General features: G+C 34.5%; 1 protein-coding gene across 6 annotated transcripts in view; it reads left to right on the top strand.

Moving 5' to 3' along the window:
* BTBD8 (BTB domain containing 8) overlaps positions 1–21,752 on the top strand; it is a 118,537-nt gene that overhangs the window by 74,819 nt on the left and 21,966 nt on the right. For 5 of the 6 annotated variants that reach the window (XM_058716575.1, XM_058716577.1, XM_058716573.1 and 2 more), the window contains 6 exons: positions 2,928–3,016; positions 3,457–3,559; positions 13,623–13,805; positions 14,525–14,662; positions 15,548–15,677; positions 18,091–18,152. In XM_058716575.1, the coding sequence (XP_058572558.1) occupies positions 2,928–3,016; positions 3,457–3,559; positions 13,623–13,805; positions 14,525–14,662; positions 15,548–15,677; positions 18,091–18,152 (705 nt within the window). Of the gene's footprint in view, positions 1–2,927; positions 3,017–3,456; positions 3,560–13,622; positions 13,806–14,524; positions 14,663–15,547; positions 15,678–18,090; positions 18,153–21,752 lie in introns of those variants that run through there. The other variant, XM_058716579.1, reaches the window with a different exon arrangement.

Genomic DNA, 21,752 nt, shown 5'->3' with positions numbered 1-21,752 from the left:
TATTTTATTGTGGTAACAGATATTTGAGAGAATAATTTTTGCTTTTATTGCTTGATCTTTAAACTTTTGCTTTACATATTTTTATAATATATAACTTTATAAATATATCTTTGAAAGTATAATTTTTAACTTCTAGATCTCAGGGGTATCTGGGTGGCTCGGTTAAGCATCTGACTTTGGCTCAGGTCATGGTCTCGCCATCCATGAGTTTGAGCCCTGCATACGGCTCTGTGCTGGCAGCTCAGAATCTGGAGTCTGCTTTGAATTCTATGTCTGCCTCTCTCTTTGCCCTCCCCTGCTCATGCTCTGACTCTCCCTCAAAAAGAAATAAACATTTAAAAAAGTTTTAACTTCTAGATCTTAATTATGTAGTTTCTTGCCAGTGACTTACTTGCATGTGATAAGCCTATTGTAACACACTGCACAGTAATACAAATTTGTCTAGAAAGTAATGGGTAACTGACCCTGAAACTCCTGACAAGCTTTAGTCATTTCATTAACTTCACAATTTTACCTTTTACACAATTAAATTTTTTGGACTTCATTTATAGAATTACAGTGAACTTTACATTATATATTTTTCATCCCTTCTTTTTTTTTTAAGTTTATTTTTCAGAGAGACAGAGACAGAGCAAGCAGGAGAGAGAGAGAGAGAGAGAGAGAGAGAGAGAGAGAGAAAGAGAGAGAGAGAGAGAGAGAGAGAGAGAGAGAGAGAGAATCCCAAGCAGGCTCTGCACTGGTAGTGCAGAGCCTGATGTGGGGCTTGAGCTCACACAACCATGAAATCATGACCTGAGTGGAAACCAAGAGTTGGACTCTTAGCCAACTGAGCCACCTAGATGCCCCTTTTTTGCCACTTCTTTAAAAACATATCTTGGATAGTGATTTAAATATATCTCTTCCCAAATTCTGCAAGCAGATTTTGAAAATGACTAAAGGTCTGTCATCCTGTTACAAAATACTTGGAAATTAGCATTTTTATATAAGTGAAATTCTCAGAGAGTTAAAGTAACCTTTTAAGCCAGTGGTCAGTAAACCTTTTCTGTAAAAGGCCAGATAGCAAATATTGTAGGCTTTGTGGGCCATACATTCTCTATCACATCTACTCAGCTCTGCTGTTGTGGAACAGAAGCAACTACAGACAACATGTAAAGGAACATCATAGTAGTATTCCAATAAAAGTTTATTCACAAAAACAGTGATGGGCTACATTGGCCCACAAGTATAGTTCCCTAGTCTCTGCTTTAAGCAGCAAATTACTTTGTATTTTAATTTTTTTGTGGAAATTATTCTTATACATCAATTGGTGGACTTTGTGTTGTAAAGAGCTGGTTATTCTAAATTAGATTGCTGGACCTCTTTTTTTTTTTTTGAGCGAGAGTGAGGGAAGAGAGAATCTTTAAATTTTTTACTTTTGTATTTATTTTTATTTTAGAGAGAGCATGAGCTAAGGTGAGGGGCAGAGGGAGAGAGAGAATCTTAAGCTGGGTCCATGCTGACACAGGACTTGAGCACAGCCCTGGGATCATGACATGAGCTGAAATCAAGAGTTGGATGCTGAACAAACTGAGCTACCCAGGTGCCCCACATTCCTGGACGTTTTAACTCTTGTGTTTACTTTTATAATTTTTTAGACTTCTGAGTGTTTTTATGTTTATACCAGTAGTTTCTTCCCAAGAGTTTGATACTCTTGTCTGAAGTGGTTCAGAAAACCAAATTATTTAACTTGGTAGAATTATCACTGTATCGTCTATATAGTGACAGCCATTTTTATTTTATTTTATTTTTTTATTTTATTTCTTTTTTTTGTTATTTTGAGAGAGAGAAAGAGAATGCACAAGCTGGGGAGGGACAGAGAGAAGGAGAGACAGAATCTCAAGCAGGCTCCACACCATCAGTGCAGAACCCAGTGTGGGGCTCGAACTCACAAACCATGAGATTATGACCTGAGCCGAAATCAAGACTTGGACTCTTAACCAACTGACCATTTTTTTATTTTAGAATAGCCTAGAGTACCTCCAGTTATTGCAAAGGGAATAACCAGTTTGTTCATATACAAAGCAGAATATTTACATTCAATTTATTGAACACTAATGTAATACTTTTAGGAGAAGTGTATTAGAAACTCAAATTAATAGCAGTTCATAATTTTAAAAGTTGCAAATCACTAACCTTATTAGAAAGATTACCCTGGGTGTAATTCTAAAGAAGCTTTGCTCTTCTCTGAGAGCAAGGGATCTTCAGAAAGATACACTTAGAGACCACATACACAAATTGGCTGATTGATGATCTTTATTTAGTATATAAACCCCACATTACAACAAATGAATGTGTACCAAGAGAAGTTGAACTCTATTCACCCTAATAGGCAATAGATATGCTTAGAAAATAATCCAAAACCTGAAAATAAGTGATATGGGCAATATGTAGCAAAGAGGCTTAACACCAAGAGCAATGAGTTGTTGTCACTACTTATATCTACATTTTTTGTTTTAATTCCTTCCATATATGAACTTTTAAAATACATTATATAATTATGATCTAATTTCTGTCATTTTGTCTGAGGTCAGAGTAGGACTTCCCATTGCACATGCACTTAGAGTTATATTTATACTTCAGGAAGCAGATTAGATCATATGGTTGCATTGCAGTGTGATGTGCTAGAAATTACACCATTTTAATGTAAAAAATAAGCTAAATGAAATTAAAATAAAACTTGTGTTCATTCTGATAGCTGAGAGAGTTCAAATGCTATTCTATAAAACTAAAGGTTGTTAGTGATACTCTGTTTTACAAGAATAGACTTTTGAATTATGCACATTTATTCTGCAGTTTAGGTATACAAATCAGATCATGTTTATGAACCAAATACTTTTAGCCTCTGAAAGTTGAAAAAAAATACATGTGGTGTTTTCTATTAATTTTAGCCTATTCCCAGAACGTTGGCGTCTGTATTAGAATGCCTGATTATTGCTCATTCAGTTGGAGTAGACAGTCTTTTTGCTGACTGCATGAAGTAAGTGATTTGAAGTAGTGTCAATACTATTAATATAAAGATTTTGTTCTTCTATTCTTGTAATTTTCTGGGAGATTTTGGAATTGGCCTGTTTTCTGGGGTACACTGTAGGGAGCTTAATGCTTAACTAGTTGTAACAATTGAGAAGTATTATTGACTTAGATATTACTCAAGATGCTTGGGATCTATTTTATTTTGGCCTAGCCATGGTTATTTATGTCAAAAGCTATGCATGAAACTTAAAGTAGAATTAAAATATTTGTTTACAGAAAAGGGAGGACAATTAAGTCCATCATAGAGTTCACAAAATTAACGGTAAGAGTTAGTCATCATATATTTATGTACAACTTATATCATTGAAAATAAAAGTGTTATTTGAATACTATAATCCAAAATATTTTCATTTCTCTAACTTGAGATTCTTTTATTTTTTTTAACAGGTGGATTGTAAAGCATTTTGCAAGGTTTTGGTCTGAGAGAAGTTTTGCAAATGTACCTCCTGAGATTCAGAAAAGTTGTCTTAACATGTTGATTCAGTCTTTAGTAAGTATAAACTGAATACCCTTGTTTGTATTTGTCATCAAAAAGTTTATTCAGTTTTGTGTAGGTACTTTCAACGTTTTAAACATAAATGTAGAATTCTATGGTAAAAGCAAGATGAGAGAACCGATTTCAGATAACCCAGAACCAGTTGAGAACCTGTCCTCAAGATTTTGTTCCCCTCTACCAAATTCATTAGTTAGGGTTCAGAGAAGCAGAACCACTATTTTGGTTCATGAACAAAGGGGGCCTGGTGCCACAGATGGAGGTTATGCATTGGTATCAACAACATAGATTTCTACTCTCTAAGGTAGATTTGGTACAGCGCTGAAACTTCTCTGTGGCAACATTCCCCACGAGAACCAGCCATTTACTTGGAGGCCAGTTAATTATATTGGACCACTTCATCATGGAAAAGGCAGTGCTGTGTTCTCATTGGAGTAGACATTTGCTCTAAATACAGATATGCCTTCCTTGCTTCCAGTATTTCTGCTAAAACCACTATCCGTGGTCTTACAGAATGCCTTTCCCATAATCATGGTGTTTCACACAGCATCACTTATGACTAATGAACTCACTTCACAGCAAATCAAGTCTGGCTCATGATTTCACTGGTCTTACCATGTTTTCTGTCATCCTGAAACAACTGGCTTGATAAATACCAGCCATGACCAAGTTACCAGTTACAGAAATGAGGTTCTAGTAGTTATGATATAAACATTAATTCCCCCTTTTTATATGAATATTTGTTTACATAAACCACTGTTTATGTGTACTCCTTCCACTGTTTCATATCTCTGCCATCTAATATAAGACCTGTTAATAATGGTTAACTTTATATCTCCATATTTAAGTTACAGGATAGCAAAGGGGAGTGGGAATCAGTCTGAAGAACAATAAATATTTCCCAAAGACAAAATAAAGACTTTATATCCTCTTACAGGGAAGGGCTAGCATGTTTGTTGTATACAGGATACTTACACCATGTCAGGCAAAAGCATAACTTTGTTATTGTCTCCATTTGAAATTAAGTATTGTTTAAAGAGATGTGTATGGGTGCCAAGCCCACAGGGGTGGACTGCAGTGATTTTGTAACATTGTCAGCTTGGCTCAGATAAACTGTTTCCCAGAATTTCCCTCTTTGAATGTTTCCACTTGGAGTGGCCACAAGGGACAATTTGGCATGAGATTTGGAGGGTAAAAGTGAAGCAGCAGCCTTTTTTTTTTTTTTTTTTTTTTTTTTTTATAACACCAGGACTATTGGGGCAGGCACTTTTATCTCATACGTGTTGCTTCTTTACTGGCTCACCTTGTGGACGTGAAACAGCAGCCAGGCCATATCTACTCCACCATGCCCTGTGTCCTTTTTTGGCTGCTCTTACCTCTGTGCCAGAGATATGTTTACCTCCATGATGAAGAGTACCAGCATCGCCTGAAGGACACCTATTTCATCCAGGTTGTAGGCAGTGAAAACTGAAATGAGTCCATCCTTGTGGATTACAGCTTGTGTTCTTGGTGTTAGTATGTCCTTGCTGTCCTGTCTTCTCATATCAGCTACCTTCCCTGTGGTCTTCAAACTATATCTTCATTTACAAATACCATTTAACCAGCTCCCACGATTACATAAGGTCAAATCTCTGTAACAAATTCCTTTATATATATACAATTAACTCCTAGTGGTTCTCTTTCTCTGAGCCCTAAATGATACGTCACACTGGGTTACAGAGAAGATACATCTAAACCTAACTGGGAAAATAAGTGTAGGCCATCAGCTGGTGAAATACTACCAGCAAAAAATAAATCTCAATCTATATTTATGCTAATGAAGGACTTTGTGGCTTAGTTTCTTAATATTTTGCATTTGTTTCTTTGGTCAGTGAATAGCTACTCCCTGTTCATGAAGGCAAACCATGTCCCAGCTATACTTCAGCTTCATAGAAGTAGAAACATCATTTACTACTATTGCTGTTGTTGTTGTTGTTGTTGTTATTATTATTATTATTATTATTATTTAGTGGGTGTTTTTAGACCTTTATAGTTAAAAAATACTTGGCATTTTTAAAATTTTATGTAAGACAGGTACTCTAACCTCTATTTCACATATGAGAAAAGAGAATCAGAAGTGCTTTATTCAAATTCAAAATGTCAGTAAATGACAAAGCCATATCTTTTTTTGTTGTTAATTTATTTATTTTGAGAGAGAGAGAGAGTACAAGCAGAGGAGGAGCAGAGAGAAAGGAAGACAGAGAATCTTAAGCAGGCTTCGTGCTGTCAGTGCAGAGATCATGAACTGTGAGTGAGATCATGACCTGAGCTGAAATCAAGAGTCAGACGCTTAACTGACTGAACCACCCAGGCACCCCCAAAGACAGATCTTGAAACCAATTGCTGCCATTCTGAAGATAATATGATAGGTGCTCACTGTGGGCAAATTTTTCTTTAAAGAAATGTGGACCTTGACTTTATCATCTCACAAATTGGTGGAAGAATGGGCATTTAAATAACTAAGTATAATACAAGTTAGACTATGATGAGTACTAATATTAAGTTCCTTGTCAGTCTAATTTACCCTGGTAGCCTCAGCCTTACAGTGCCTGACTCATATTTGCAACTCAGTATATATTTTCAAATAGGTAAATACATGAAAGAATAAGTTAAAATTCAGGTGTGTACATGGGATCACAGAGGTTAAAACAATTGATTCTGATTAGAAGGATGAGAGAAGTAATTTGAGATGAACCTGAAGCTAGAGGAAAATTTCAGAATAAAACAAGTACATTAGGATATTCCTGACAGACTGTTAAATTGTGACCAGAGACCTGGAGACAGACAGTTCCAATATTCTGCTATAACTGGAATGAGAAGAGATAAGTCTGGGGAGAGGCTAAGGCCAGATTGGGAGGGATCTTAACTGTCTTGTTAAGAAGTTTGATTTTGGGGGGCACTGGGTGGCTTAATTGGTTAGTTAAGCATCCAACTTCAGCTCAGGGCATGATCTCACAGTTCCTCAGTTCAAGCCCTGCATGGGGCTCTCTTCTGTCAGTGCAGAGCCCATTTCAGATCCTCTGTCCCCCTCTCTTTCTACCCCTACCCCGCTCATGTGAACACTCTCTCTCTCTCAGAAATAAACATTAAAAAAAAAAAGGTTTGATTTTTTAGTAAGTGGTAAGTATGTGAGTTTAATTGAAAAATAAGCCCTTCATGTGATGCCTCTCCCTCTGTTACAATATTTTGATTTTATAACTCTAATCAGGTCTTTGTAAGCTTTGTGAATATTTGTTTTTTACTTTCAAGACAGATGAAAAGATGACATCAGAGCAGCTGAACATGCAGTTTAATTGAAATTTTGAAATTATGTCTTTCTTTTTTTAAGTTTTTGGTTTTATTTATTTTGAGAGAGAGAGTACAAGTGGGAAAAGGGAAGAGAGAGAGAGGGAGAGACAGAATCACAGGCAGGCTCTGCACCACCAGCACCGAGCCCAATGCAGAGCTTGAACCCACAAACTGTGAGATCATGACCTGAGCCAAAATTGGAGCCACCCAGGTGCCCCTGAAATTATGTCTTTCTTTGTGAATAGTCAGGCTTTCAGAAACAGTAGCTTAATATATTTTTCATATTTTATTATATAAATAAAGTATATTTCGCTTTTGATTAAAAAAATCAGATATTTTTTAATGGTGCTGGGAAAACTGGACAACTACATGCAAAAGAATGAAACTGGACCACTTGCTAACACTATAGACAAAAATAAACTCAAAATGGATTAAAGACCTAAATGTGGAACCTTAAAAATGTTAACCGTTTTTAACCATAAAAATTACCATTTCCTAAATGGTAACCATAAAAATCCTAGAAGAAAACATAGGCAAATAATATCCCTGACATGGCCATAGCAACATTTTTCTAGATATGTCTCCTCAGGCAAGGAAAACAAAAGCAAAAATAAATTGGGATTCCATCAAAATAAAAGGGGTTTGCACAGTGAGGGAAAGCATCAAAAAAACAAAAAGGCAACCTACTGAATGGAAGAAGGCATTTGCAAATGATACATCCAGTAAGGGGTTAATATCCAAAACACATGAAGAATTTATACAGTTTAATACTAAAAAAAAAAAAAATCCAATTAAAAATGGGGAGAAGACCTGAATAGACATTTTTTCCAAAGCGTATACACAGATGGCCAACAATACATGAAAAGATGCTCAATATCACTAATTACAAGGGAAGCACAAATCAAAACCACAATGAGAGACCATCTCAGACCAGTCAGAATAGTTATCAAAAAGACAAGAAATAACAAGTGTTGGAGAGGATATTCAGAAAAAGGAACCCTCATGCACTGTTGGTGGGAATGCAAACTGGTGCAGCCACTGTGGAAAACAGTATGGAGGTTCCTCAAAAGATTAAAAATAGAATTACCATATGGTCCAGTAATCCCACCATTGGGTATTTACCTAAAGAAAATGAGAACACTAATTCAAAAAGATACATGCTATTGCTACATTATTTATTAGAGCCAAGATATGGAAGCAACCTAAGTTTCTACTGATAGACAAATGGATGAGGAAGATGTACATACACAGAGAGGAGTATTATACAGCCATACAAAGGATGAAATATTACCATTTGTGACAATGTGAATGGACCTAGAGGATATTATGCTAAGTGAAATAAGTCATACTGCAAAAAACAAATACCATATGAATTCACTTATATGTGAAATCTGAAAAAACAAATGCATAAACGAAAAGCAGAATCAAACCTATAAATAGAACAAACTGGGGGGTTGCTAGAAGAAAGGGGTGGGAGGATGGGAACAATGGGTGAAAGGAAGTGGTGGGTACAAACTTCCAGTTATGGAAAGAATAAGTCACAAGAATAAAAGGCCCAGCATAGGGAGTGTAGTCAATGCTATTGTAATAGCACTGTATGTTGACACATGGTAGCTACACTTGCAGTGAGCACAACATATGTTGTACACCTGAAACTAGTGTAACATTATGTGTCAACTAAAAAATTTTTTAAGAAAAATTTTTAATTGTTTCAAATTAAAATTTGAAATATGTTATCCAAAAAGTGAAAGAGCAGCAGTCTTCTTAGTTTTCTTTAGTTCTAATTCAGCTCAACAGCATGTGCCATGGTGGACACTTAACTGCATCAGTGACATGCCCAACACTGTCATATACGAAGGGAGATAAGAAAGTGCTACATTGAACTATATTTGGAGGATTTTCTTGGTCTTTTATTAATGTGAGGGGATTTGAGTTTTTTTTCCCTTTCTGGGTCTATGCAGCAGTTCAGTAAAATGTGGCTGCTCCCTCCTACCACGTACAACCATTGCTTTTGGTTAGAAGAGAAAGCAGGGTGAAGGCATGAGTACAAGAGAGAAAGGTGTTAGAAAAATTATAATTTTATAATGTAATTACTTGAACTGTTTCAAAACATTAAATTTTGCTGTGCCAAAATGTTTAAGCCCTTATAAAAGCAAATTATGAAGAGTTTTTAAATTGAGGGAAGTTAAAACAAAAGTAGGGATGGTCAGTAGGGTAAAACAAAGTTGTATATATTATGCTATTTAGTCCTAAGGCCAAAGGATAGCTTAAGACCTATTTGATCAACACAATATCATAAGGATTAAGAAATAATATGACTCATAGTATTTATTCAATATATGGTATTATCCAGGAAGCTGGCTGGAAGAATTTTCAGTTGGATCTATACTTCATATCCTGGTATGCAAGGGTTACATTCCAAATAGATCAAAGGTTTGAATGTGGGGGGAAAAAGCCGTTAAAATATTACAGTACACCCTGGGAGAATTGTAACCTTGACAGGAGAGCGGAGATATAAAATTCAGAAGGCTTAAAAAATTGATTACATAAAAACACAAAATTTTATGTAGTAAAAACAACCAAGCAAAGTCAAAAGACAAATGACAGTTTATATCATACTTTTGACTCTAGGTTTCCTAATATAGAGGATTCTCACAAGTTGATTTAAAAATATAGGACAAAATTAGATGGTTCACAAAGACAATACAGATACTTCTTCATTTGATGAATAAATCCTCAACTTCATTTAAGAGAAATGGACATGAAAATGACAGTATCAAACCATTTTCTATCTTTTAGAATGAAAAGAAAAAGGGAATGTGTACTAGGTTAGTAAGGATGTAGGAAAGAAGTACTTTTATTCATTATTGGGAAGGGTATAAATTAGCACATCTTTTGCTGTGTTTTTCAAACTTTTTTAACTGTAACCGAGAGTGAGAATTTTCTTTTACATTGTAACCCAGTACACTCACACATAGAAAACTAAAACAAGTTTCACGAAAGAATGCTTACCATTATTACATGATGTACTAATATTTCCTGTTTTTCTCTTTTCTCTATTTTTTTGTTTTGTTTTCTAATGCTGATTGTAAGCCACTAAAAATATTTCTGTTGGTTGCTAGGAGAAAAATCCACAGTTTGGAAAACAGCCCTTCATTGAATATATACTGGTGATGTTTAGGATACTTCTGGTGCCCCACCTCATATCCTCTTGGCCAATGTGTGAGCGCCAACCATTGCTGCAGCATACAGCTTCATAGGCATGCAGTCTGACAGCATTTTCCGTCAGCCACATCACAGTTATTTCTCATTTCTTGTCCTAAGGCTTCACTATCACTCCACACAGGGTACCTATGACTCAGCAATTCTGATACCTGTGCAAACCTGGAAGTAGAAGGAAGTTAACACCTCAGGGGACAAGCCTTGACTAAGGGGAGATTAGAGCCAATGGTTATGTTTCCCTGTTTTGTCCCTTGGGCAGAATAATTCAAGGTGCATCCTTTGTGGCTCTTCAGAGGGTCCCCAGCAAGACTGAGTCCCACTTGCCTGTAATAGTGAATACTATATCAGTGCTTCTCAAACTTTAATATATATACAAAACATTTCAGGATCTTGGTTAAATCTAGATTCTAATTCAGTAAGTCAGAGGTGGAGCTTGAGAGTCTATGTTTCTAACAAGCTCCAATGGATGCTGATGCTGTGGGTCACACTGAGTAGCAAGAAGCTAGAAAACATATCCTTCCATTGGCTTTTCTGCCTTCCCTGTTTCACTCTCATTATGCCTCAGATTCTCTTGGGATCACATCCCAAAATAAACTGTCTGCATACAAGCCTATTTCTCAGGCTCAGGGTTTAGGCAGAACCCAGGTTAAGACAAGTAGTTTTGACCCAGCAATTCTGTTTCTGGGAGTTTATCCTATAGATATGTTCACACACACGTATGAAATATTATTTACAAGATCTTTCATTACAACATTGTAACAGCAAAAATTTGGAAACAATGTAAACATAAGTAGAGGATTAAATGACTTACCCATATTGTGGGCTATTATATAGCTATTAAAACAATAACAAGGCTCTTTATATTCTGATAAAAATATTTAAGATGTATGCTAAGTGTAAAGGACAAGATACTGAGAATTATTCACATTAATGCTTCCATTTGAGTAAAATAAAGGTTATTGCATATATTTTTTGTCTGTGTATGTATAAAATAACTCTAGAAAGATATAGAAAAATTATATATTTTTTTAAGTGTATTTACTTAGTGCAGGAGGGGCAGAGAGAGAGAGGGAGGGAGGGAGAGAGAATCCCAAGCTGGCTCTGCACTGTCAGTGCAAAGCCTGATGTGGGGCTCAAACTCATGAAGCATGAGATCATGACCTGAGCTGAAACCAAGAGTCAGATGCTTAACCGACTTAGCCACCTAGGGGACCCCAGAAAATAAATATTGGTTTGGAGGAGAGAAAATGAGTGGCTTGGGGACAGGAAAGGGAAGGAGACTTTTCTTAGTACTGCCATTTATATGTTGTTGAAATTTGAAGAATATGTTAACTATTGGATTACAATTTTATGTGTTTTGTCTAGAAATGCATTATTATGTTTTCTTCCTTCTTTGAGCTTCAACCTTCTTTGAAATCTAACATTTAATGTTATATATTCAGATCAGTATGGAATAGATTACATACCACCTATGTTATCATTTAGTCCATATTTTAATAGTTTCCAATCAAAATTATAACTATACTTTATATCTATATTTTTAAGAAAATTATTGTCATATCACATAACATGTGTAGTAAGCACTTTGTAGATATCTGCCAAGTTTATTTGAATATCCTACATTTGTCTTCACCACCAGAACAATCATTAGAGTAGAACAAATCGGGCTTAGTGCCTAAAAGCACAGTTACTCAGGATGTTGTCAGAGGGGGAAAGGGTGATGGTACCCCCCCAAAAGAATTATAGCATTACATGATTTTTTTTACTCTAATAAAGCAAGGGAAACATATAATACATTTTTTAAAAATTCTTGGTTAAGCAGGGGAGGGGGGGGGGGGCGGCATGCATGGGTGGCTCAGTCAGTTAAGTACCTGACTCTTGATTTCAGTTCTTGAGACTGAGACCCCTCATTGGGGGCTGTTGGGATTCTGTCTCTCCTTTTTTCTCTCTTCCCCTCCCCATTCACACTTGTGCAAACATGCTCTCTACACCTCTCAAAATAAACATTAAAAATATAAAATGTTAAAAATTTTGTTCAAGGATTAAACAATTTAGGAATTCACATACGGATTCTCACTCTCTGATGATGCTAAGAGATGAACAAATATTTCAGGGTCTACTATGACCCAGTTCTGTACTAGGCCCTGGGATGCAATGGTGTGCCAAAATAGACATGGTTTCATGCTCAGTAAACATACAGCCCAGTGAGAAAGATGGATATTAATCCAGTAGTTATGTTCATGATAGAATAATTAGAAATGAATTAAGTACTCTAAAAAAAAGGGACAGGTTCTCTGGTGGCATATATAAAAGAAATCTAATATAGGGATAGAGATCAGGGTCAGATAGAGTTTGAGTTGAGATCTGAAACATAGAGAGGGTGTGCAAAGTTTACATCATGCAGCCTATGTTAAGGATGTCAGTCTATCACTTCCAGATTTATCAGTTGTCTATTGCTCTATAACAAACTACCCTAAAACGAAGTGGCTTAAAACTACAATTTATTATTTCTCATAATTTTGTGGGTTGACTGGGTAATTCTGGTTGTTTCCTGAGTTCCATCCTGCAGGTGCTTTCACCTGGTGGCTCAGTTGGAGCTTGGGTTCCCACTCCATGTGGTCTTCCTTACCCAGCTTCTTCATGGCCTTGTGATCCCAGAATTGCAAGTTGCAGGGCTTTTTGAGACCTTGGCTCTGGAACTTGCACAGTACCAATATTTGCGCAAGCAAGTGAAAAGTGCCTAGGTTCAAGGGGTGAGTAAATAAATTCTACCTCTTGATGGATGGAGCTAGAAAGAACTGGTGGCCATGTTTTTCAGTCTACTACAATCCATCAGGTAACTCTTTACACATCAAATAGTTATTTACTAAGCATTGTTTTAAGAACTAGAAGCCAAATATGATAATTTATATGTTGCCATTTTTTCTTTTTCATTGGAGCACATGGTATTTGTGAATTATCATTCCACTTTCCATAGAGATCAGTATTGTGAATATTTTTTTCCTGTGGAATAACAATAAATCATCATTAGGTGAATAAAATATAAAGAGTTTTACCTGACTAGAGTGGAGGAAGAAAATCACTGGAGAATATAAGCAATTTTTAGACTTTCTAAATTTGTAATAAAGAGCATGTATTTTATAGTCAGGAAAGAATTAAGGTTATGTCAGTGTAGCTATACAGTTATGAATGATATCTATAAGCACAAAAACTAATTCAGTAGGGAAAATCTCAGAGAGGTCAAGTTTTTCTTTGTAGTTCTATTATAGCTCTTCTCTCAGGTTTCTTTTAGCTATCTTTTAGAGATGATTTGTTCCCAGTTCAAAATTTGCCTTTTTGGATAATTCAGAATGAGGAAATAAAAAAATATTTTATGTCATGACAAAGATATTAGCAACCTGGAGTTTTGGTTTTTTGCAGGAAACATCATAAGAAAACAAAAGTATTTGATTTGTTTAAAAAGTTATTTTATAAATAGTAACTTTTTTCCCAATATTTTTTAAATTATAAGAATGATAAGAATGCTGCTTTTCTTCTGATGGAAAGTGACAGGCTAATCATCAGTTTACCCAGAGTGAAGTGGACAGAAGTAGCCCTGACTATGGCATCTCAGCTGCAAGAAGAATGTATTGCATTTATTATAGAAAACTTCTCCAAGATCATTCACAGTGAAAATTTTTCTCTTCTCTTACAGGTACTATGTCTAAAAGTATTTCCTATATTTAGCCCCATCTTTGTGTTCTGATTATAGTTACGTAAGAGTTTTTAAATGCAGGTTGCCTTTGATTAAATTAGTATGACTTAAATAAATTCCATAACAGATGGCATGCTTGCATAGGATTTACAGCAGTGGTGGACAGGATTTTTGGCTTATAAGATAGTGAAGGCAGTAAGGGGACAGGTTTGAATGCACTGGTAAGACGTAATGTAACTCTGGCCAGCAATAGCCCTCTATCAGCATAAGCCATATTTTAGAAACCAGTCATTAATGTATTGTTTTGTCAGTAATACCATTACAGTCCATGCAAAATTCTGTCTTATTGGGGACCCACTTGCTCTAAATTTAGTTAGTAAATAAAGAACTTTGATTATTTATTTCTAATTCTGTTTTTAGGACTATTTTGGTTCCTAGGAACTCTGTGTGTGTGTGTGTGTGTGTGTGTGTGTGTGTGTGTGTGTGTGTGTGTGTGTCTTTTTTTTAAAGGAAAGATTTTTATAATGCTTATTATTATAATTACATAATTGTAATATATATTATAAAATATAATTATTATATTATTATCAGAGGAAATAAGATTTCTGGCTGATTTCCGATGGTCAGTTATGATGAATGTTTTGTTGTTAAGCCAGACTTTCACATTTCTTACACATTTTACATGTATTCCTATTAAATATAATTTCTGTGTTTTGTAGTCACAAGCAATGAGCAGCACAGCTGATCTGTTGGACAAAATTTTAAAAGCAATTGAAGAAAACATTACCACTGAGAATAGCTGCTCTCTTCTTATGGCTCTGGACATGTTACTGAACTCTGACAGTACAAAGGAAATGGTATTGAAAGTGATGGAATTCATTTAAATGATATATTTGAATTGCTTTAAGTTTTTAAAATATATGCACATTTTAAATGTTGTAGCATTCATTAAAACTTGGTGATGGGTGGTTGGTTATAGTCCCTAATTTTGTGTCTGTTGGAATTTTTCCTAAATAAAAATTTAATTTCATTTACCTCCAAGAAGACTTACTATAAAAGTTCAAAATTTGGCAGTTTGACTTGCTAATTCTAAACATAGTTTGGTGCTTAACAATATTAATTGGTACGGCGTAACTCTGGTATTTCTCCCATGTTACTATATTAAATTTCTTAAATGTAAAACTTACTGAAAATTTTAAGTAATTTTTTAGAATTTTTAATAATCAGTGTCTTTTATTTTCAGAATATGTTAATTCCTTTTTGCCTTCAGGAAAAAAAAACATTTGAAATTGGATTGACTAGGAAAAAGCAAAATGAAAATATTTGTTTTTAAATGCAATTAATCAATGATAATAGTAAGCTTATTGCAAATTGTTAACCTTTTGTTTTTGTTCAACAAGAATGATAAAAAAGATTTTATCATATTTATTACTATTGGATAGAGTATTTGACCTTGTAATGTCATAGTTGATTTGAAAAGGCTGTAGAAGGTATTCATGTAAAGGCCATTGGTGTTTTAAAATAATGTTTGTTTGAAAGGATAAGGTTTAGCTTCATGTTCACTATAAAATTCTGTTTTTGAAGAGTAAGCCTTCATAAATAACATGGACCCGACGATTTTAAAAATCTAAGTGATGACATCATTGATCTAGCTTAGGAGTAAGTAGATTCGGAAAGGAATAATGACTGGTTGCTATGACAATGTGGCTCTCACCAGCTGCTGATTTGTTGCTTGAACACAGGGTTTTACGTGCAAGATCCAGGCTCTGCGTGATAAGCTGTGGATCTTCCTGGTTCAGTCTTTCTATGCTGTTCGTCATACAGAAAGCTGGAAGCTGATGAGCACAGATGATCAACAGAAAATTCAAGCAGGTATGGTAGCCTTGAGATTTCTTATTCTTATGATCTTTGTAACAAGAGATATCTTGAGGGGATTCTAGTAAGTAGTAGGATTAACATTGTTTGCTTCTGTTCAGTAATAGCTTGCTAATTGAAACTAGTGATAGTATGTTTAGGCAGTTTTAACAAATCATGCTTTGCTGTTCTTAGAAGATGACTCATTTCCTTTATATGTGTATGTATATATATATGTATGTATATATGTCAGTTTTTAATCCTATTCTGTATTCTGTATTAGCAGCAGTGTTCCAGCCAAATTTGCTTAAAAGCATTCTTATGAAGAGATTAGAAGTATAGGAAAATGTAATTCACATAGAACATATTACCAAACCTACTTTCTCTTCCTTTTTAAATATATTTCGCCATAAAGCTTTTCTGTCTTTTGCATAAGGTATCATTTCTTGTGGTTTTGTATAAATTAGATGGCTTTATTTCACAATTGATTGGTTCAGTGATATGGTGTGTGCTATTGCGGAGTGTCCCTCAGGAGCCGCACAGTGGTCTCTGACATTTAATAGGTACCATTTGAAACATTAGCATTAAAAAAAAGATGTATATTGCTCAGAATATGTTTGTTTCAAAAATACTAAGAAACAATTTTGAGGGTGTGGAACTAAAAATGGCTTCATGACTATTTTTGGGTTAAAGCAGGTGCCTTAGAAAAAATATTTGCAGATTCAGCAAGTATACTTTTAAAAACATTTTAAGAAACTGTATTTTAGGAAGTGAACATTTTTGTACTATAAAACATGAAAGCCATATGTGATATATTCTTGATAGTGCATAGATATGTTAAATTCTTTAATGGAATAGTCAGAATATGATTTGCTCTGTCTTGCATTATGAGCATAACATGATAGTGTAGCTAGATGTGATCTCAAGAGCACTTTTCAAAGAAATTCCAACAAAATCATGAAACAACGAAAATCTCAAGGTCTTCAGGAATTTGAAATTTTTTCCTTGTGACTATTTGTGTAGTGATTTTTAGATAACAGTTTATTTTTACTACAAAATGTATTCAATGTGAAGAAAAAGATCAGCATTCCATGAGTAGGTGTCATTCAACTCTTTTCTGATTGGTAGTAAACTTTGTTTTTCTTCATTTTAAAGAATTTCATAGTTAAGTTGGGCCTTAAATAATGTTCTTTTTCTTAATTCTACAAAGTGATAATTATAAATACATGGAAATACATACATAAACATATACATATGTAAAACAAAATTATTGGTAATTGTACAAATTGTCAAAAAGAACTTTTCAATCTATTCTATCAATGTAATAATATATTTTTTTTAATCTTCAGCATGTTGAATGCATAGTTACTGCATTGGGAAACCCCATATAAAGGGGTGGTTCTAGGTTGTCTTTTGTTATAACATTTCTTATATTTTAATTGAGTTACTGACCTTTGGGAGAAATCTTATATTAATTTCTTTTTGTATAGGACTGTGCAGAGTCATCTGCTTACTACAAATCAGTTCTTATAATACCATTTATAGGATCCTGCTTTGTCTTATACCACAGATCCTATGGAATACAAATAGAAGATGCATGGTAGTGTTGCAAATAATTTAATATATTTTTTCATCAGCTATTTTAATATCACATAAATTTTGGAGATTATATATATTTTTTCAAACTACGTTTTCAAACCCTGTAACCTTCAAAAGAAAGAAATACATTAGCTGAACTATATTTATAGCTCTCGTCCCATTATTTCTGTATATTTTCCTGACGTCATTCAAATTCTTATTTGCAGAATATAAACATGAGTTCTCCAATAACTCCCATATAATAAACTACAAAATAAATTTTTATGTAATTCTAAAAAGAATGATATGGGTTTGAGGATTCTTTCTTGTTTTATTTTCAACAGAACCTTATTTTTTCCCCTTCTCTTTTTTTCTTCCTTATGATATACCTGCAAAACCAGGAAAAATTTGTAGTTAATTTCAACAGAGTATTTTTACATTTTTTAGGATGGACATTTTCTCATATTTAATGGTTTTTAAATTACCACATTTGCCACAACCTGTAATGTTTTGTAAATTTGTAAAACTAAATGAAACCAATTATCTCTAAAATTTCACAGCTTGAGAAAATTCCTTTTTTTATAAATGTATGAAGTCCTCTCATGAGATTTTACATTTCTTTTTTTTACATTTCTTATTAATTTTAATAACATAAACTCAATGCAGACCAGAAAATAAGACTGAAAATAGGGTTCTTTAAAAAAAAAGTTCTAAAATATAATATGGAATTATTTATGTGTACTAGTTTGTTTTTAAGCCTGTTTTAAGTTACTTTCATTAAAACATAACCTTTTTCTATTTTTATGGTAATAATAGTGTTTCCTATAAAAATAAATTGTTGTTTTTCCTACAGCTGCATTTGACAAAGGTGATGATCGAAGACTTGGCAAAAAGCCTGTTTTCAGTAGCTCTCAGGTAAACTTTAAAAATTTTATAGGTCCAAATGAAAAAAGATACTAAATAATTTAAATTGTATTAATTTATATTTCATTGATTTTTAAAATGTATTTTTCATAATTATAGTTGTTTCTTGATGAAAATAATTTTGACTTTTTAATCAAGTGAATATTCCATATATTTTTAAATTATGTGAATTTTTGATGTCCAGCTGGCATAGAAAGTGAAATTTTTTTTTCAATATGTGAAATTTATTGTCAAATTGGTTTACATACAACACCCAGTGCTCATCCCAAAAGGTGCCCTCCTCAATACCCATCACCCACCCTCCCCTCCCTCCCACCCCCCATCAACCCTCAGTTTGTTCTCAGTTTTTAAGAGTCTCTTATGCTTTGGCTCTCTCCCACTCTAACCTCTTTTTTTTTTTTTCTTCCCCTCCCCCATGGGTTTCTGTTAAGTTTCTCAGGATCCACATAAGAGTGAAAACATATGGTATCTGTCTTAGAAAGTGAAATATTGTCTGTCTTTTTTATTTCCTTGAAAACCTTTTTTGGCAACTAACATATTGGAGCTATTCCAATAGATCAGAAATTGTCTAAAATTCTAGACCTAATTCAATGTCTAATTTTCTAATTAACCTACTTCTTACAAAAGATTTTAGTTGTCCCAGTTTTCTCTATACTAAGATTTTAATTCACATAATACATTTTTGGTGTGAAAAAAGGCACTTAGTATCAAGAGTATAGTTGTGTTTTACTTTAAAAGTTACTTGCTATATTTTTATGAGGTATCTAAAGTAGTCAAACTCCTAGAAATAGGGAGAAGAGTGGTTGCCAGGGGCTTGGGGGTATAAGGAAAAGGGCAGTTTTTCAGTGGGTATAGAATTTTAGTTCTACAAGATGAAAAAGTTCCAGAGATTTGTTGTTAATATTACTGTACTTTCCACTTAAAAATGGTTAAGATGCATTTGTTATACACCAATGTTGAAACATTTTTCTTTCCCTAAGCACCAAACACTGCTAGACTCCCCCTTGACCATTCTTAAGTATATTATAGAGTTCCATAGAACATACTTTAGGAAGTGGTACCTTAGGACATTTTTCTCTATGTACTAGTTCCCTGCTATCCCCAGTGGGTGGGTGGTTGGTTTGGTTGGTTTTTTAGGCCCCCAAAGAATTAGCCTACCTGCTTTGCTTTCTCCTGTTCTACTGACTATTACCAACTAGGCTATTGCTCTTTCCTTGTCTTATAGTAAAATAGAACAAAGTCTCATTATTCTTCCTTACCATCGTGACTTTTAGGTTGTCCAAGGATTTATACTGTTAACCACAGTGGGAAGGAAACAGGGTAATATGTTTCCTTAAAAAGGGCAGTGGTATACTGAAATGGGTGCTGGGCATAGAATAAGAGTTAAAATCTTGACTTCACATTTATTATCTCTGCCATATCTGAGTCTTAGTTTGCTTGTCTGTAAAATGAAATAATAAAACCTAGCAGAGTTATTGTGAAAAATAAGTGAAATAATTTATGTGCAATTATTTGGCATGTAAGTGCTCAATAAGTGTGGAATGAATAAATGTGTTTTCCAAAAAGAGGTGGATTCTTCTGGGATAGGAGAAAAGTTAATGGGATAAGACAAAGAGAAAGATTTAAGAGGAGTGCTGGTACCAGAATACTTAAGGTAATGATGTCTGGAATTTACTTCAAAATAGAATGGTAGTAGTTATATATGAAACAAAATTGGCCAAGAGCTGATTATTGTTAAAGTTGGGTAATAGGTACGTGGGGATTCATAATACTATTCTATTTTCTTTTGATTGTGTGTAACCTTTACTATAATAAAAATTTAAACAAAAAGGAGGGTTGCCTTCTTTTTCTCATTTTTGTCAATAGCATGTGGTGACCTTTCCAGTTGGCCATTTGTATACAATAAATCTATGTAAATTTTGCAGATGTAAGTTAGAGAATGCCTAGGTGTGTGTATACTCTGAATCCTCATCATGCTATACTATGTTAATATGAAGTTTCTAAAAGAGTGTGGTTACCCCATGTACTACATAGATCTCACCCATAACATGGTGCTTTAAAATAGATAGATTTAACAATATAGTAAATTAAGTAGGGTCAGTTTCAAGGGTGAGAAGAAATCTAAAATCAGAAGTCTACCTAGTTTTAGGTATTAAAAATAGAGGTGGCTCTTTTCTGCCCATAGGTCCTGTCCCCATGCTTTAACAAAAACACCTTTTTGCACCAAAAAAAAACAAATAAAAATAGACAAAGGTTATTTTTTGAGCTAAGATTTGATCAAGAAAACAAAAACTAAGGACCAAACATATTTGAACTTTATAAATATTACATAGAATCTTAGAATACTACACTGAATAGGACCAGTCTCCAACCCTCTCTAAAATTAAATATTAATAATATGAGGCTCAATGATGTTAATGACTTCTTAAATATCCTAAGTCAGTTACAGGTAAAGCTATGACAAGAGTCCAATGATTCTTTTATTAGTACTACACCTAGCTTTTCCCTAAACTTAGTTAGGTGATTTATTGTGTGTGTGTGTGTGTGTGTGTGTGTGTGTGTGTGTGTGTGTGTGTGTGTTTACATACATACATACATGTATGTATATGTTATCTTTATCTTGGACACATTTGGAATAGTTAGTCCTTGAACTGTATATTAATATATGCTCAGATTTAACAACATGCTTCACATTTTTAAAAAATGTTTATTTGGAGAGAGAGAGAGAGAGTGCGCATGCAGGCGGGGGCGAGGGAGAGGGAGAGACAGAGAATCAGAAGCAGACTCTGCACTGTCAGCGCAGAGCCCACTGCACAGGGCTTAAGCCCATGAACCATGAAATCATGACCTGAACTGAAAGCAGGAGATGGATGCTTAACCAACCAAGCCACCCAAGCGCCCCTAACAACATGTATCACATTTTTCTGAGTATTCAGTATGTTATGAACATAGTGCTAAGGGATACAAAGATGAAGACAACACAGGCTCTTCCTCAGACCTGTGCAATTTCATACAGCTTTTCAAGGCGGGGGAGGGCATAAGAGTAGCAACTATAATCTTAAAATTTTATTTCCAGTTCCTACCAATTTTTTAAATGTTGTTATTCCTTCCATAGCAAGGTTGATTCTAACCAAAATGATGTAGGTGCCTTGTCTTCAGTGTTTTGTCTTGCTATTTTCCTCTTTTTACCTACTTCACCTGTCTTTAGGATCCCTTTTCTTCCACTTTGTCCATATAGCCAGAGCTGTATTACTATCTTGTTTCTTCCAAAAGCCAAACTTTTCATATGTACTGTCTTGTTTCCCAGGGGCTTCCAAACCCCAACCCCCCAAAGATTAAGTCTTTAGTGATAAAATTTCTGGCATTTGGGATAGGATTGAAGAGAGTTTTTGTGAAAACCTTTATCATGGCCCTCAAATTATACCATATAGATGACTGCCGGCTTAAAGCAGTTAATCATGAACTCAAGTCCTACTTCCGTCCTTATCAGCATTTGACCTTGGTAAATCACATACCTGCCTTAATCCCCAATTTCCTGTCTAAGAAACGGAGTTAACAACAGGAGCTCTCTCACAGGAGTGTTGTAAGTAT

The sequence above is a fragment of the Neofelis nebulosa genome, chromosome 2 (genome assembly GCF_028018385.1).
Source record: "Neofelis nebulosa isolate mNeoNeb1 chromosome 2, mNeoNeb1.pri, whole genome shotgun sequence".
NCBI classification, from domain to species: Eukaryota; Metazoa; Chordata; class Mammalia; order Carnivora; family Felidae; genus Neofelis; species Neofelis nebulosa.
This window is presented reverse-complemented; position numbering and strand designations above follow the sequence as displayed.